At 37.8% G+C, this 16,541-nt stretch overlaps 1 protein-coding gene across 2 annotated transcripts in view; it reads left to right on the top strand.

Moving 5' to 3' along the window:
* The window catches only part of LOC121959529 (ras-specific guanine nucleotide-releasing factor RalGPS1-like), an 85,180-nt gene that overhangs the window by 5,130 nt on the left and 63,509 nt on the right, over positions 1-16,541 (top strand). For both annotated transcript variants that reach the window (XM_042508883.2, XM_042508882.2), the window contains exons 2-8: positions 1,706-1,845; positions 4,242-4,346; positions 6,454-6,504; positions 8,418-8,501; positions 10,338-10,427; positions 11,018-11,110; positions 15,393-15,519. In XM_042508883.2, coding sequence (XP_042364817.1) covers positions 1,789-1,845; positions 4,242-4,346; positions 6,454-6,504; positions 8,418-8,501; positions 10,338-10,427; positions 11,018-11,110; positions 15,393-15,519 — 607 coding nt within the window. In that variant the 5' untranslated portion in view covers positions 1,706-1,788. The remainder of the gene's footprint in view (positions 1-1,705; positions 1,846-4,241; positions 4,347-6,453; positions 6,505-8,417; positions 8,502-10,337; positions 10,428-11,017; positions 11,111-15,392; positions 15,520-16,541) is intronic.

Genomic DNA, 16,541 nt, shown 5'->3' with positions numbered 1-16,541 from the left:
CGTAGGATGCGTAGTACAATTAGTTTGTTGTTGTATGGTGTGATGTATCTAATGATTTGGTTTTGTCTGTAATTTAATGTTTTGGAGAAGCCAAAGACAAATTTTCATTCAGGTGGATAATAAAATCAATCAATTTAGCATTGTCCCCATGTGGATCAGGCCCATATCCTGTCCTCTACTCGCCCACATCCAACTATAAGTAGTCAGTGCAAAGCACCTCATGAATATTAATATATGGAATTTAGCCTGCTTACCAAGGAGTGTCATCACAGTATTTCTAACGTTATTTGTGGGGCTTTATGGCCTTTATTTGATAGGACAGCTAGAGATGACAGGAAATGGGGATGAGAGAGAGTGGGGATAACATGCAGCAAAGGGCCGCTAGTTGGACTTGAACCCGGGGACGCTGTGGTGAGGAAACATAGCCTCTGAATATGGGGCACGCTTAACCAACTAACCACCCAGTGCCCGGTCATTACACTATTTATATGTATACAGCCATCAGACTGCGTACTTCACAGCATGCCGAAATGGACCTGCCAAAATGAACATGATCGGGATGCACAATATCGGCACGTCATCGGTATGAATACTGAACTATCATTTTAACTATCATTATAACTATCATTTTAAATGGAATTTGTTTTAATCGGAATTTGTCAACATGCTTTTTCCTTTTTTGCACAATGAATGAATATTACATGCAGTGAAAAGCAGTGTATTTCATGTCTCCATCTGCTAGTGAGCCATCATGATAAGAGTCTGCAGATTATGATGTTAATTCCACTACAGAAGAGACTTGATGATTACTAAAATTAGGTGGGGAAAAAAGTGGATATATTGATCAGTTATTAGTTATTGGCCAAAAGATTTGTTATATATCGGCATATCGGATATTGGCATAAAATCCAATATTGTGCATCCCTAGAATGTAGGATTCATTGCAGAGTTTCCACACATTCATTTATTTGTGGTGCACCACCACAAAATCAGCATTTGCGGCCATAGTTAAATTTTTTTGGAAGTGTGTTTCTCTCTCTCTCTCTCTCTCTCTCTCTCTCTCTCTCTCTCTCTCACATATGCAGCTGCAGTGTACAGTAGTGAAAGTGAAGCTTAAGTGGTCATTATTAAATAGTTTCAGTTTTGTCTCATGTTGGTTCGTAAGATTGCTCACTGTGTTTCCACCAGGCTTTTGTAGGAAACGGCACTCAGTGACACCATGGCTTTTTTTTTTTTTTTTTTAATGTGAAAAGGGAAAGACCTACACTTTAAATAATTCTGATGAGCTGTCTGGCTTGCTTTGTTAATTGCCCTTTTCTTGCCATTAGTACTTTCCTGCACTGCAGTATTGTCCAAATAATCCATCAGAGGGTTTGGTAACTATGGGTTGGCTGTTATGTTTCTTTAAGGGTTAATATCAATTATTAATAATCAAAGAAACCAGTTACAGATATCTGGTGCAGATAAACTTTTGTAATAAAAATTCAATTTCAGTGTCAACGTTTAGAATAATAAAAACTCCATCACAGCACTTTGTATAAATGCCTTTAAGCATATGTTCAATTAAATGCTGCAAAAGAGAACTACAACATTATCTAAAAAAATAAAGACAACTGCAAATTACTAACTACTAACTACTGTTTCTCTGTTTTTAAAGCTCATTAAAGAAAAATCTAATGAAAACAAACTTGTCTTCCCTCTCCAGGCATGGATGAGAGGTTATGTGTGCCCCCCAGCTATAGGCCTCTGTCGCCCTGACCTGTGCATCCCACCAGCCCCTCTGTGAGCATGTATCGCAGGAACGGGCTCTCAGATGGCACCAGCATCAATTCAGTCACCTCAGAGGTAAGAACAAGCTTTTGTAGTTTTCATTGCTGCACACACACACACACACACACACACACGTATGTGTGTGTGTGTGTGTGTGTGTGTGTGTTAGAGCTGTCAAAAATAACAGCTCACTTTAGATTAGTTAATCACAAAAAATAATGCTTAAAAAAATTAACGCTGATTAATTGCGTGCTGTGGTGGGCCGTGACCTGTTGCATTACTGAAGGCCACAGTGGCTTTGTAACATGAATTTTGTCACTATCCGAGTACTTCAAGCCTGAAATATCACTTCAATACAAAGCATTTAGCAGAGATGCCCGTATTGACAGGTTAGAGCAGGCATGTCAAACTGGTCCACAGGGGGGCCGGTGTGGCTGCAGGTTTTTGTGCCAACCAAACAAGAGCACACAGTTTGACCAATCAACTGTCTGAAGACGGAGATCAGTTGATTAAATGAGTCAAGTCTGGTGTGCTGCTACTTGGTTGGAAACAAAACCTGCAGCCACACCGGCCCCCCTGTGGACCGGTTTGACATGCCTGGGTTAGAGCATCCACAACATCTGCATGAGCAGGGCCTGTCTGGCACATCTCAGCTGCCTGTCATCTCTCTCTGTCAGAATCAGTGAGATGACGAAATACAAAGACGTCTGTTTTACTCAAAACTTCTTTATTTCTGTTTCAAACTTACTCTGACAATGTCTCTGACTTGACAGAATCCCATCAGTTGTTGACACAAGGCATTTTATTTTGAATTATTTGCAGGACCATGCTGGTTTACAGTGCAGGAGCTGCACGACTTTATAAATAAGTGGAATTTGTGCTTATAAATGTAAATGGAATTTTTGAAAATACTTTCACAGCAAAATTTGATGTGTGCGATTAATTAATCACAGAGCATGTAATTAATTGACAGCCCTTGTATATCTATATCTTAATATCTATCTATATATATGTATACACATATATTTGATATATATATATGGTGGAGCACAAATATCAATAGAAATGGGATATTTATGCTAATTTTTCTGGAAATTTTACCCGCAGTTGAAGACAACAGTGGGTTAAATAAAAGAAAAGCAGTATTTTTCCACCTGTGGAGCACTTTCCAAAACATCTGAATAAGGCCTGTTGCATGTGTCTTTTGCATGCTTGTTGTTCTCTTTTTCCAAGTTATGGTTTATAACAAGGCCTCTTGAATTGGTTTTGTTGATTAAAATGCCAGAGCTGAGCCTTATTAACCCAGGAAGGACAAAAAGTCAACTTTTGCACACTGCATCAAGATTAAATTAACAAGCGAGGGGAAAATTATTATCATAAAGTGGAATGAGTAATATGCCAGGAAATAAGCATCTGTTTTTACTTGGCGGAGTCTTTGATTCAGTATAATAACCCAGTGAATCACATGGTGCAAGTCATTGTTATTTTTAAGTGTCTTTGTTTGTGTAAACCCATACTTAAAATGGTTTCACTTTGGATCATACTGTATATGGCTTTTAATTTGTGTGTCTAATTTCTCTCTGTCACTGTCATTATCCTCTTCTGTCTGTATATGACTTCTAAAATGTTGTGATGTTTTCATATAAACAACCAACATTTCTGTTACAGTCAGCGTTTCTCACCAAAACAAAGGTGCTCAAGGTCTAATAGATATTTTGAATGCATTCCTTCCTTATGAAATATTTCTAAAGCAGAGTTTTCCTAAACATTTGAACCCTGTATTGTTGACAATCATGTTAACGAGTCTTGATCACTGAAGTAACATAAAACCATTAGCTGGAATCTGTACTCACAAAAACAACATGGTTCCATCACAATAATAGTTAGTAATGAGGCCATGGAATCAGTAAAGATAGAAAAGTTATATTAAATATCAATCCACAATACAAAAATATAATAAATATTATCAACAACAAAGTAAATAATTAGGCCGAACTGATGGTTTGTCAGACACAGACACAAATAAAGAAGAAGAGAGGCCTACAGGTCACGAAAATCATCACCAGTAATTATTCTTTGATCTTTAATGTCCTAACCATTGGCTTTATATAAAGATGGACAACATGCCTCCATTTCCTCCCACTTTACAGAAACAAAGCCTAAATATCCCCAACATTTGAACCAGTTTTGGGCAGCACTGCTGATTATAACCATCTGCACCCTTGTTGTCTAATTCTAACCATCCATGCCAGCATGTGCATTTGTTGAGATTCTGGTTGTTTATCAGAGAATTTAGCTATCTGAATAAATGATTAAAATTAGTTGACCTGTGTCTCTCTACATTTTGCTGACTTTATGTAGACGGACTCTGTTTCATGATATTCTCCATGTGTTCCCTGACAGCCGGTTACAGAGGTGCAGAGCAGTTCTTCCAGTGAGTATGTGTGTTTGTGTGTGTGTTTGTCTCTCAGGCCAGCAGCAGCTCTGACTCTCTGGATGGACCTTGCGTGGACTATGCTAAGAGCTATGATGCAGTCGTCTTTGATGTGCTGAAGGTGACACCTGAGGAGTTTGCTGTGAGTATTTTCAAATGTCACTCAGGATTTGTGCAGCATACAAGAAGGATCAGATCTTACCTGCTATTAAAATCCTCACTCAGCAAAGCTTCTACATGTCAATGAGAGGGAGCTAGATATTGCCTCTCAGATAAAATTCCCTCACAAAGATTTGAACTCCTGTCAATCTGAAGTGGTAGAAATTGATAACCAAGAAATAAACACATTATAGGCAATGCTGCTCTTAACTCTGACTCGCTTGTTTTTTTTAAACTCAATATTTGTTACGTTAACACTGAATCAATCTACTGTTAAAAGGATCCTAATCACACACCAAATGTTCATCAACTCTTTTTAGCCTCTTTTCACTCACAGATTTACTGCTCAGTCCTCATCAACTATGTTTCCAACAGATGACCATGACAAAAACAAAACAAAACAAACAAACAAAAAAACAGTTGTAAAGTTTGTCTGAACTAAGCCAATGATTTAAGAGGTATGCTTTGGAGGATGTAAAAAAAATGTTTTCGCAACAGCACAAATTGGGCTGGGGGACGTGCAATGCACATTCTCAGCAAGTGGAAAGACACTTGATGAAACTGGATTGATGTAGTTTATATGAAGTTGTAAAACTGTTTCACAATTCATGTGACAGCACTGTTTACACTGTAATGCCTTTAAGAATAGAACATTTTTGCTAAAAAGTTGAAAAGGATGTTGTGATGCACTGGATTAAGAGCCCCATAATCCCACGTCTCCTGCAACAACAAGAGAATATTAAGTTCAGGCTAGGCTTCGGAGGTATCAAGGTATCACTGTATACCAGGGTATTTGGAAATCCCGAAAGTATGTTTTTCAATACCGTAATAAATACTGGAAATCCTATCTCTATTAAACTCATTGTATGTAGTGCACAGCATGCACCACCAGAGCTCAGTCTCTGGTCTCTACTGGTGGAACTGCTGAAAGACACAGTGACACCTAGTGGTGGAAGGAGAATTTACAGGACTGTAAACAGCCGGTGGCCAGCAGGCAGAGAGAGAGCGTGGGGAATAACAGCATGTTTTTTTTATATTTGAGTTAGTGAATTAAGGATTTATTTGGACCAAACAGGAGCTGTTGATTTTTAGAACAGGGGACTTACTAACTAGATTACCAGCAAGACAGTTTGAGTGAGTTTTATTTTGTTTATGTGGAGTGTAAATGAAAGGTGTTTTATGATAAATGAATGAGACAATTAAGCCTCATCAGTGTTCTGTGACTGAGAAAAAGTTGAATTCAAAAGGTGTACAGTTGTATTTCTCTGTTAATAAGAAAGCTAGGTGTGATAATATTAATTTTATTAACATTTTTTGGGTCTCTATCATGTATTACTATTCAGTCATTAGTCAGACATTAGGTTTAGAGCCGCACACTTATGCAGTCATATACCATATACTTGTGACATCTCAAGAAATAGTACATACTGTCATATTACATACTGACCAACCCTTCTGCTGTGTGTGGGGGTGGATGGCTTTACGTTGTAGCAGCCTGGTGTTTAACAAGTGATTTAATGAAGATAAAAACAGTGAACAGTGTGGTTTACGTCACCATGCTGCTGCTGCTGCACTTTTTGAATACCTGAAGATGTCTGCAGAGATTAAATGAACTAAAGGTCAAACTTCTAATTCAGTATAAAACAGCTGTGGACAACAGATACTGTAAGAATTCATCAGATTCATTTGAAGAGAAATTCAATAAGATTTACCAGCATCCCCAAATTATCCATGTTAAACGTGACTTTTTATTCTGATTGAAATGTATCCACTGGCTGGAAGGTGTTCAACTGAAACAGTTTGTTTATATTTTAATTTTCGTTATTGTTGCATATTTGCTTCAAGTAGTTTGTCAGCTCTCAACAAAATCAGCATTCAGTCAAAGCGTTTATGTTCATTTACAGTATTTTTGATCTATAGCAGGTATTTTCACCTAAGCATTTACAGTTATGACCAGTGGCCCTATATATGTATTTTCCCATAATTATTATTTCAGCGTTGTTCAGCTGAAGCATGTACTTTATTTATATGTTGCTTTTCTTAATCTCCTGCATATTGAAGGGTAATGGATTTCTTTCTTGTTTTATCAGAGCCAAATCACTCTGATGGATGCACCGGTCTTCAAAGCGATACATCCAGAGGTAAGAGTGAGCCATGTTGTCATGTGGTTGGTCTCCTGAGCAGCATTTTGACTTTGAACTTCCAACACCACATTTTAATCTATAGGAGCAGGACTCCAGTCGTGGTGCACAGTTTGAGATGTTCTGGCAGTTAATAGAATTTTCATTTTTTAGTTTGTTGTGTCTGTGTTTAATATTCTTACCAAGCAACAAAAGTTCTCAAGAGGAACTTTGGAGGACAACAATGATGTGTTGATATTGAACTATCTCAAACTGTTGGGAGTCATCGGTATCAGATGAGATGTGTAAGAAAAAAGCTGGGATGGTGTATAACATCAATAAAAACAGAATTTGATGATTTATAAACCCTTTTAGACCTTTATTAGACCTTTATTCAGCTGAATACAGTACAAAGACAAGATATTTCATGTTCAAAGTAATACACTTTTTTTTTTGTAAATATATACTCATTCTAAAATCACTTGCTGCCACATGTTGCATAGTAGCTGGTGGACATACAGCTGCTTTGTGAAACAATAAGGAATTTTTTGGGTGCATGTAGCGCACATCCCCCCTGGACACGCAGAGGTGCAGCCTGACTGACATCACCGGTTTGCTGAAGAACAGCAGATTTTGAAGCAGCCTCCAGAGACACAGATAACACTATAACACTTATATAAAATAATATACATAATATAATACTATTAATAGGTGAAATTAATGTTGAAAAACGTCTTCAAGTTGTCACTTGTATGAAGATGTAACTTTGACACTCCATCTCAAAACAATCTGCCAGTCAACAAAATATTGCTTTTAATCTGTTTTCTACATTGAAACTTGAGTCCAGCAGGGGATTGGCCCAAAATGCAAATTGTTAATTCTTGTTTATAATAGAATTTGAATTTCTCGAATTCTTTCTTGTCAGGTCGGGATGTTCTTTGTTAATGTCTTTATTAGGGCTTGACAAACACTGGATAAAGTACTAGAGGAAATACAAAGAAAAAATCATTGTATCATTGTAATATCAATTATCAGAGAGTAAATAGGAAGGGATTTCCAGTGGTGGATGGATGGCTGTTAATTCCTGCTGTTTGAAATCATCCATCCCTAGTTTATGTGTCAGAGAGAAGACAAAATTCAGGCCAAGGGTCTCTGCTTCGAAAATTTCTGAAATTTGTTATAAAAAGTAACAAACATTCATTGGCCCCAGAAGAAGAGTCCTTCTGATGTTAGTGATCCCCTGACCTTACATCTAGCACCACCATGTGGTTCTCATTTGTCTTTTTTGGTGAAATGTCCTAACAGCTATAAGATGGATCGTTATGAAATGTTATACAGACACGCATGTCCCTGTCAGGAGGATTTGTAAAAACTTTGACAGTCCTCTCACTCTTCATCAAGCGTCTTCATCACTTTAAAACCTTAATTTGTCCAATACTTTGGTTTTTGATCACACAGACAATGAACATAATAAACGTGATACCTGTTTCACATCAGCATGTTAGCTGTCATTGTGAGCTGTGATTAAGCACAGCCTCAAAGAGCCCCCAGCATGGAATCACACACTGTCTTGATTTCTTGTCTTTTCTTTCCTGTCATGCACTTATAGTTTGACTATGATGATTTAAAAATACATCATGTATGTTTTTCTAATTTTATAGCCCTTTGCTAACTTGTGTTACTTAAAGTAGCCACTCAGGGAATGACATTTTCTATCAGAGCTTCTGTGTAAAATGTTTCACATCTAGCTTTAAAAAATAGTATAATAACGGTAATTCCATGCCAACAGTGTGATGTTGTCATTATTCATCTTTTTGGTAAAACTCAACTGACTTATGTTTTTTCTGTGGTCTCAGCCACCACACTGATGATGGTATGAAATATTGTTACATATTTCCTCAGTCTGTTGCTTAATGTGATTTTTTGATTGGCAGGAGCTGGCCAGCTGTGGTTGGAATGGGAAAGAGAAACACAGTTTGGCCCCGAACGTGGTCGCGTTCACACGCAGGTTCAACCAGGTACGTCTTACAAAGATTTTCAAGCTAATATTTAATTGTTTAATAACTTCCAAGTATTTTACGTGAAATCCTTCTAAATTATGCAACAGTCTCTTTCCCTTAAATAACAAATATATGATGATAAACTTTTTTTTCAAAGTTCTGTTTAAAAAAAAAAAAAGGAATATAAAAACCCAAACAACAAAAATAGTCCGCAAGCAACAATTGCAGGTTCAGGTCTTTTTTCGGCCAAGAGAAGGAAACAGCTCAGTTGCCCAAAATCAGAGCTGCAAGTGGCACTGAATGGGTACAGTTTCAAACCCTTTAAAGAGGGAAAGAGGGAGACAAATCACACGCTTGTTTTTGTCATTACAATGCAGTCAACATTTCAGAAATTGCACACTTAAAGTCCTGCATTTGTTTTCCCTTTGTCAGATGTGAACAAAACTTTGTGTGTATATTCAGAACTTCCTTCTGGATATATCCACTGAGTTTATTCAGAAATGCTGAAAGACTACTTTAGTTATGGCCAAGCAGCCACTTCAGAGACTAAGAAGTAAAGCTAATGCACAAGTGCCAAGAACTGCAGTTCCCTTAATGGCCATTTGGGGCTGGATTCCAAAAGTGAGTCATTCCTCATAGACTTTAACTTAAAGCACCCATAAACATGTTTACAGCCTTGTACAAGAAACGGCTTTAGGCTTAGATGTCCCCACTCATCACAGCTGTACAGAGGTGAAATTTTTATGTAACTCACCTGTTAAAATGTTAAAATACTAAAGTTATGCTTAATTAAGGTCCTGTCTGCTTCGTGTGACAGGTGGATGCTATCCATTGACAAGGAGCTACCATAGAGACAATGCTGGTTATGTAACGTAACTATAGTGTAAAACCAGATTCACAGAGTGAAGGCATAGCTGTAGCTGCAACTTGTTCAGTGTGTTTTCAGTTTATGAAACTTACGTTTTGGTTGCCTAAGCAACTCTTGCTTATAAGTATTAACATTAGCTTTATCACAGTTAACCATAGCTATAAATGCACTGTGTTAACCAGTGTAGCAGCTAGCATTAGTGCTAGCTCAACTGTGGCATCCAAATATAGTCACTTTTGGGTCCAAAAATGCAACCAAAATTCCAGACACAAGGCTTTAAAACAGTCTACCAACTGATGGGTGACTTCAGGGCGGCTATAGCGTGTGCGTGTAGCCTATTTCCTGCTTAGCTCTACCCTTGATGAGGTTTTTTTTTTTATGGCGGCCGTCAAATCAACTGGTGTTGATAAGGCCAAAACTAAATTGAAAATATTTTTTGTTGCAGTGTACAGTGTTTTGAGCTCCATCTCCTAGTACTAGATCAGTGTGCTAGATACCCCAAAAAATGCGTACTGAACTGAACTGAACTGAACTGAACCAGACTGCTTAGTGAAAACAGGGCTTAAAGGTTTTGTACAACAAGTTTCAGATATGCAGTAGTACTTCCAACATGTAAACATGTATGAGAACACGTAAAATCTGTTGAGTTTGCTTTTTAATAATGTATTGTAATGATGAAACATATGCAGATAGTAATTTGTTGTATTGTAGTGTCTATTAAGGCTTTAAGGCATTCATTTTACACACCATACACTGTTCACAAGTCTGCTCAGCCTGGAAACACATCATGTCCAGAGTATGTCGTCAAGGTTAGTTGATGGACGCCAGGGTTACCCATACAAAGGACTTAAATTCAGGAGATTCAGCTGCTGCTGCTTCGCTTGAACAAGTGCACAAGGTTATTGAAGTGCAATATTAAACTGATGAAGTTGTAGTTACACCCAGACTTGATTGTGTGTGTGTTGTTTGTTTGTATGTTGTTTCAGGTGAGCTTTTGGCTGGTGAGAGAAATCCTGACCGCCCAGACGCTGAAAATCCGAGCAGAAATACTGAGCCATTTTGTCAAAATAGCAAAGGTGAGTTGAAATGACTGAACAAATGCTTAGGTCTTATCAACTCTATGAAAATATTTAGTAAAGACAGAGTGAGAGATAGAAAGGAAACATAGAACCATGACGTTATGCAAACTACTGTAGCATGCTTCATATACCTTACCATGACTATAAACAACTCCCCTGGCTAAAGTGCTTTGCAAACTGAGTCCATTTCTTTCTTCCCAAATTGTCACGTGTCTAAAAATAAGCATTTTTACACACTGACTCCAAAACTTTTTCCGTCATTAAAGTTTTGGAAACAGGTTCAATTTTCTGAAATTTTTCATTTTTTGCATCTGTCAAAAGTCTTTAGAGTAGTTTGACTAAGAGGCAGTGAAGAAAATGTGGCGTTGAGACACATATGCAGCAAGACAGAAGAACAAGTCGCACAGTATCTTTTCATAACTCAGATAACCGACTTCTGACAGGTCAGATAGTATTATTCAGTTGGGTGATGCCATAAAGATGTGATATAATAGATATGTTTTTATATGTTTTCTGTTTTTTTTGTTACACGTATGATAATACTATACTTTGCAAGCTGTTTGTAAAATATCTGTGTTTGTTCTCAGAAACTGTTGGAGTTGAACAACCTTCATTCTCTGGTGTCAGTGGTGTCTGCTCTGCAAAGCGCTCCCATCTTCAGACTCAGCAAAACCTGGGCGGTAAGTGGAAAAAAAAAAGGGGCCAAATTAGGCCGAATTTTAAACTTTTCAACTTTCCGCTGCAGCTCTTCATAGACATTACATGGCAGTTTAGAGAGTTTCATTGAGATGGTAGCAGACCACCCTGATACTTTATAACATCACTCCCTGAAAGTCTGGCCTGTAAACCTCACGGTGAAGGTTATCAGTGAAGATCTGTTCATCGACATGAAGAAGTCAATACGAGGTCTTATAAATAGGCACCGTCCAGACTTCCTCTGGACATTTAAAATAACTTTTTAACTTTTCAAACCGTCAGGGGCGTCGTAGTGGGGGGAAAAATGGGACTGACTACCCAGGGCTCCAGTGGGGAGGGGGGCCCTTAATGGGCCTGAAATAAAAATGAATTTTTCATTTCATTTTTTTTCTTATATAATTATAACTGCAAGTTAACTAAAATTGTCTGGATAAAGTCCACCCTGCGCCGGTCGACTGGATTGACCTGTTAGCAGTCAGTCAAGCGTGAGGTGAGTGATGTTGCAGGTTACAGCACCATGCCCCCCCCCAAAGTGAAGTCAGGGTATCAAAAAAGGAAAGAAAGAAAAGAGAAACAAAGGAAGCAAGCTGAGGGAAAACAACTTTAAACGACTTTCTTTCAAAAGAAAGGTGGGCACAATTTACGCAGTTTAAGAATGGTTTAAACTAATACCAGCAATTTAGATTCAAGGCAGTCAGCCAGCAGTCTAGCCTGGATTAAATTTGCGTTTTATAGAAAAGTGTATTTAAATCCTAAACTAGTCAGCATCATAGGTACAATCTCATATGACATTATATTTCTAAATATCACCTTGCAGTAAAGTCAATCAACTTTGGAGTGATATTTAGCTAATTTCTCAGTGAGCTAGCTTAACATATATGATATCAATGGATTCATTACAATCTCTAGAGTCATATGATATAACTTGACTTCGCGCTAGCTTTGAAAGCATGCTAATGCTCTACAAACATGGTGTATTTAATTTCAAGAAAGATTATTTCCATAGTGTTAAAGGAGTAAACTAAGAACTGAGGAGAATGATTCTAATTTTAGGGTCATAGCATCACGTGTGGCTGAATCTGATTGAGAGTATACTAGTTTTTGGAGTTTTTTCACTTTGAAGGGTTAGATAATACCAAATAAGCCCTTGTTGTTCAGCAAGTCACTTGACTTCAAATAATCTTGTTTAAAGAGGTGGGCAGTCTGAAGGGCAATATTATGCATGGTAGGCAGGTAAAAAAACATATGCTCATTATTGCTATGTAAAGGCAGTGAAATTTAGGAAATTGTTGGTTTTTTTTTGGTATTTTGAGTTCAGGTAAACATACAGGCCTCTAGTGGTTGTCAACTGTCTACTTCAAACTGACAGCAAGGATGTGATGTTAAAATGTGTCTCTGTGTTTGTAAAAATAAATATCAGATCTTTCTCAAGAAATGTTAGAATAACTCTTGTGATTATTTATTCATAATTTTCAGGGGTGTAAAACAAATTTATTGTTATTTATTGCTTTTAATGGGTCATTTGGTAATGCGGTGTGGTTATAACAATTGTGCACGGTTGGCTCAGGCCATGGTGATGGGGCCCAATGAGATATGTTTTCATGGAGCCCAGAATTCCTGGCGACGCCCCTGCGTAAAGTTGCCAAATGTGACACTCCCCAGCTCAGACAGCAGATGTGCCTCGACTGAAATAACAGACGAACAACAGGATGTGATAACATCTGGATGACCTCCGTACAAGAGACTTTCAAAAAGTTTTGTCACTTTTTGTGGAGACAAATACTTGAGTTTAGACAATGGACTGAGACATTTTATATCAGTGCATAGAAACCGACATGATGAAACGATAACTCCCAGAAAAAAACTCTCTTTCTCCCTCTCTCACTCTCCCTTTCTTGCTCTCTCTCCCATTCTCTCTCTCATTCATTCTCTAAGTGTAGACTGAATGAAGGTAAATCTAATTGTCTGTTTATACACTAAACAAGCTAGTGATGGTCAAGGTGTGCCTCTGAGTAAGTGGGTCTAATTCTCACTTTTTCCCATTTTCTATGACAACATTGAGTTAGTTTGGATTGACTGCAGTGTTTACAGCAGAGTCACAGTGACCTCCAGTGCCTGCTGGAAATAACCTCCTGAGTTTCAACACTTGCCACTTCATATCATAACTTGATCATTACAGAGCATCTCATCCCTCCAACAAAAGATATTACCATACACCAATTAGTGTGGAGGAATTAGAATGATTCAGTGATATCAGTCGCAAATGCTAGCAATGCGCAATAGAGGAACCACCTGACTCCCTCCATGCCAAAGGAAAAAACAGGACACAGGACGACCTAAACTGCAGCAGTATATAGATCATGAATCTGTCGACCAAAACTGGAGGTTTCCAGTCTGAGCCTGTAAGCGAATAACATTCCACGGCATACACTGATGTGGAGTCCGTATCAGAACTAGACCCCGTCCCATCACTGCAAAGTTCAAACATTTCCAACAAAAAGAATTTATTATGGAATGAATGATCAATTTCCAAAAGAAATAAATGAGCGATGGACAGTACTGTATCCCATCCTCAAACAGTGCAGCCAGAGGAGTAAATGAGCTGACCTGGCTCAGGATGAGCTGTACACTGAGGATTAGCTGCTATGGCATTCAACATGGCTCATATGATAAGATATGGACAGAATTGTACAAAGGTACACTCACACAAAGGAAAAAATATGTATAACTGAAAAAAAAAATCTCACTGCTGGTAAAATACTGTTCACTCTTCAGCAACTAGCCTCACCTCTTCAGTCTCTCCTTCACTCTCTCCTCCTCTCACTCACACACTCCTTAAATAAAACGAAGTAATTAAAATCACAGAATGTTAAATATAGAACCCAAATAAGATTGCCTACAAGAATTGCTGCCTCAGAGCTTGGATCTTGGTAATTAATCATCTGGGAACAGGATCTACAATGCCACAAGCTATCAAAGCGAAATGCAGTTGTGGATGTCTCAGAGAGTGGTTCGACCATCTTACTGAGCTTTATCCTCCAATGTGTCACCAGTGTTTGATGTGTTTCTGGTAACATGAAGAATAACGTACTGTATGTATAGTCATAGAGTATACGTATTATAACTGATGGGCGGTGGTAACCCAGACTCCAGTATGTTTTCAAACAACATCCTTTTATTGTTTAACTCTTAGAAAGCTCGAGCGACATCTCTTTCCTTTTGCTGCTTTCAGATGGCTTTCACAAATATTTAACCCTTTGAACCTTGAGTACATTGGTGTGATTTCTATCAAAAACATGGGGAACATGATTTGGTGAGAAATGATCCACAAATTGCAAGGAATTAGTAGATTTAGAAAATGATGTTAAAGCTATGGAAAATGCCTAAGGAAAAAGGAAGAAGCCATGGAAAAACAATATTTATAACTTATAACTACATATTTAAAATTCTGTGACAAAGTTATGATTTTAAGCCCTTTTTTGGGTTTTTTGTTTGCTTGTTGTTTTTCTTAACTTCTTTTCTTACTCATTTTAATTTCTTGATCATTTTTGGGTCATTTCCTCTTTCATCACCCATTGCTTCTTCCCATGTTGTGTTTTTTTTTTCTTTTAATCAAGCCAGTTTTTTCAGGTTTCAAAGGGTTAGTTTTGATCATTCCTGGACGTCTGCTACAGCTACCTGTCTTTACACTTGTCATTATGAAGTTGCATTAGTGTTATTTTTTATTTACCATGGCATGTTTTTCACTAAGCCTGAAAGCAGGTGTCTCATCTCAAAACAAAAAAAGTTTGATATGTTTTGTTTGTGTGTGGACACAGTTTTTATTCTCTCAGCAGCACCTTTCATTTATTTTGTTTTGTAAAGTTTATGAAAACAATCTTTATGAAACACTTTGTTCCTGAGGAAAGTATTCAATCACAAATTGGCAAGTAAGAAAACCAGATTTGGCCAAAGTACTCTGAATCAGATACAGACCTCCTCTAACTCACTGTACATGAGCAGTGCCTCATTAGCTGCCTGCTACAGTCTACAGCAAACACAGAGAGGGAAAAACCACTGAGATATGTTTCTTCAGACATAAACATTGAGTGCTTTTCTTGAGAAATAATCCTATGCCTCCAACGCTTTTGTAACACAGACATCCTGAATTTGGTTCCTGTAAGATATCATGATATAATATTTGTGTGTTTCCCATAGTTCAAATTCAGGTGATATGCTGAGGAGGAGGACTTATCAAATATGTGTCATTTGTCTTCTCTGTTGTAGCTGATCAGTCGGAAAGACAAGGCCGCATTTGAGAAGCTAAACTATCTGACATCAAAGGAAGAGAACTACACCCGCATGAGAGAATACATCCGCTCCCTGAAGATGGTGCCCTGTATTCCTTACCTCGGTGAGTCCTCCATCTGTGCCTCAGTTTTATCTCATCACACCCTGTGGTCAGTCCTCAAAGTCAGTGCTTTCCAAGCCCCTCAAACTTCTGACACAACTACACTGAAGTCCAGTCAGCAGTTTGAAAGGGAAACTACACCTATTTTCAAAATTCATACATGTTATTCCCATGGTCTTAGACAATTCAAAACTATTAGTAAAAATGAACAACTCTCCCAAATCTAAACACTAGATTGCTAAAACTCAAACTTGTGATGGCACTGAGTGTAAAGTGAGGAGCTGCTCCATAGGCAGTGAATGGTGAAAGATGTTGTAGATGACACTGAGAGCAGCCAGGGGAATGTTCTGAGTATATGGGGGCAGATTCTGTTTCAAAGGTGAGAACACCTCAGCAGAATAAAGCTCAGTTGGGTAGAGTCCCAGAACAATATTGTGAGATCATTCAACCCTGCCCCTCCCTTTAAAAAACAAACAAACAAAAAAAAACAGCTTAAAAGGCTAAGAAGCATAATCAACTTAGTTAATCAATCATTTGCAGACTGGATCATTGTACACCCATGTCATCCTATTTTTGTGGCAAGGATACTTCATACAGTACAGTAAAAACAGTAACAACCTAAAGCAGTTTTTACTGTCCAGATACATACAATCTCTTTAATATGTGACACTGTGTCACTGTTGACTCTTCATAAAAGACTAAAATTCATATACTAATGTATATTTAACTAATACGTGACTCATGACAATGACTTCATGCAGGATGTATCATGAATTGATGTTGTTCATTATTAACAAATGATGAAGTTACTATGACTTAATGTGATTAGTTAGCACCGAATAGATAAACTAACAAATCTTAACTCACAAGCTCCTCATATAAGAACTGAGATACCACCAAATAAAGTGGACCCGTTCATCTGATCAGTCTTGTACATTCCAAAACACAGCTTGTTGTCATTAATATTACTGGCTGAATTGATCTGAGAAATAATTTATCATCATCATCATCATCATCATCATCAT

Source organism: Plectropomus leopardus, chromosome 20, assembly GCF_026936395.1.
Source record: "Plectropomus leopardus strain MGB_pleo_1.0 chromosome 20, ASM2693639v1, whole genome shotgun sequence".
Classification (NCBI taxonomy): Eukaryota; Metazoa; Chordata; class Actinopteri; order Perciformes; family Serranidae; genus Plectropomus; species Plectropomus leopardus.
This window is presented reverse-complemented; position numbering and strand designations above follow the sequence as displayed.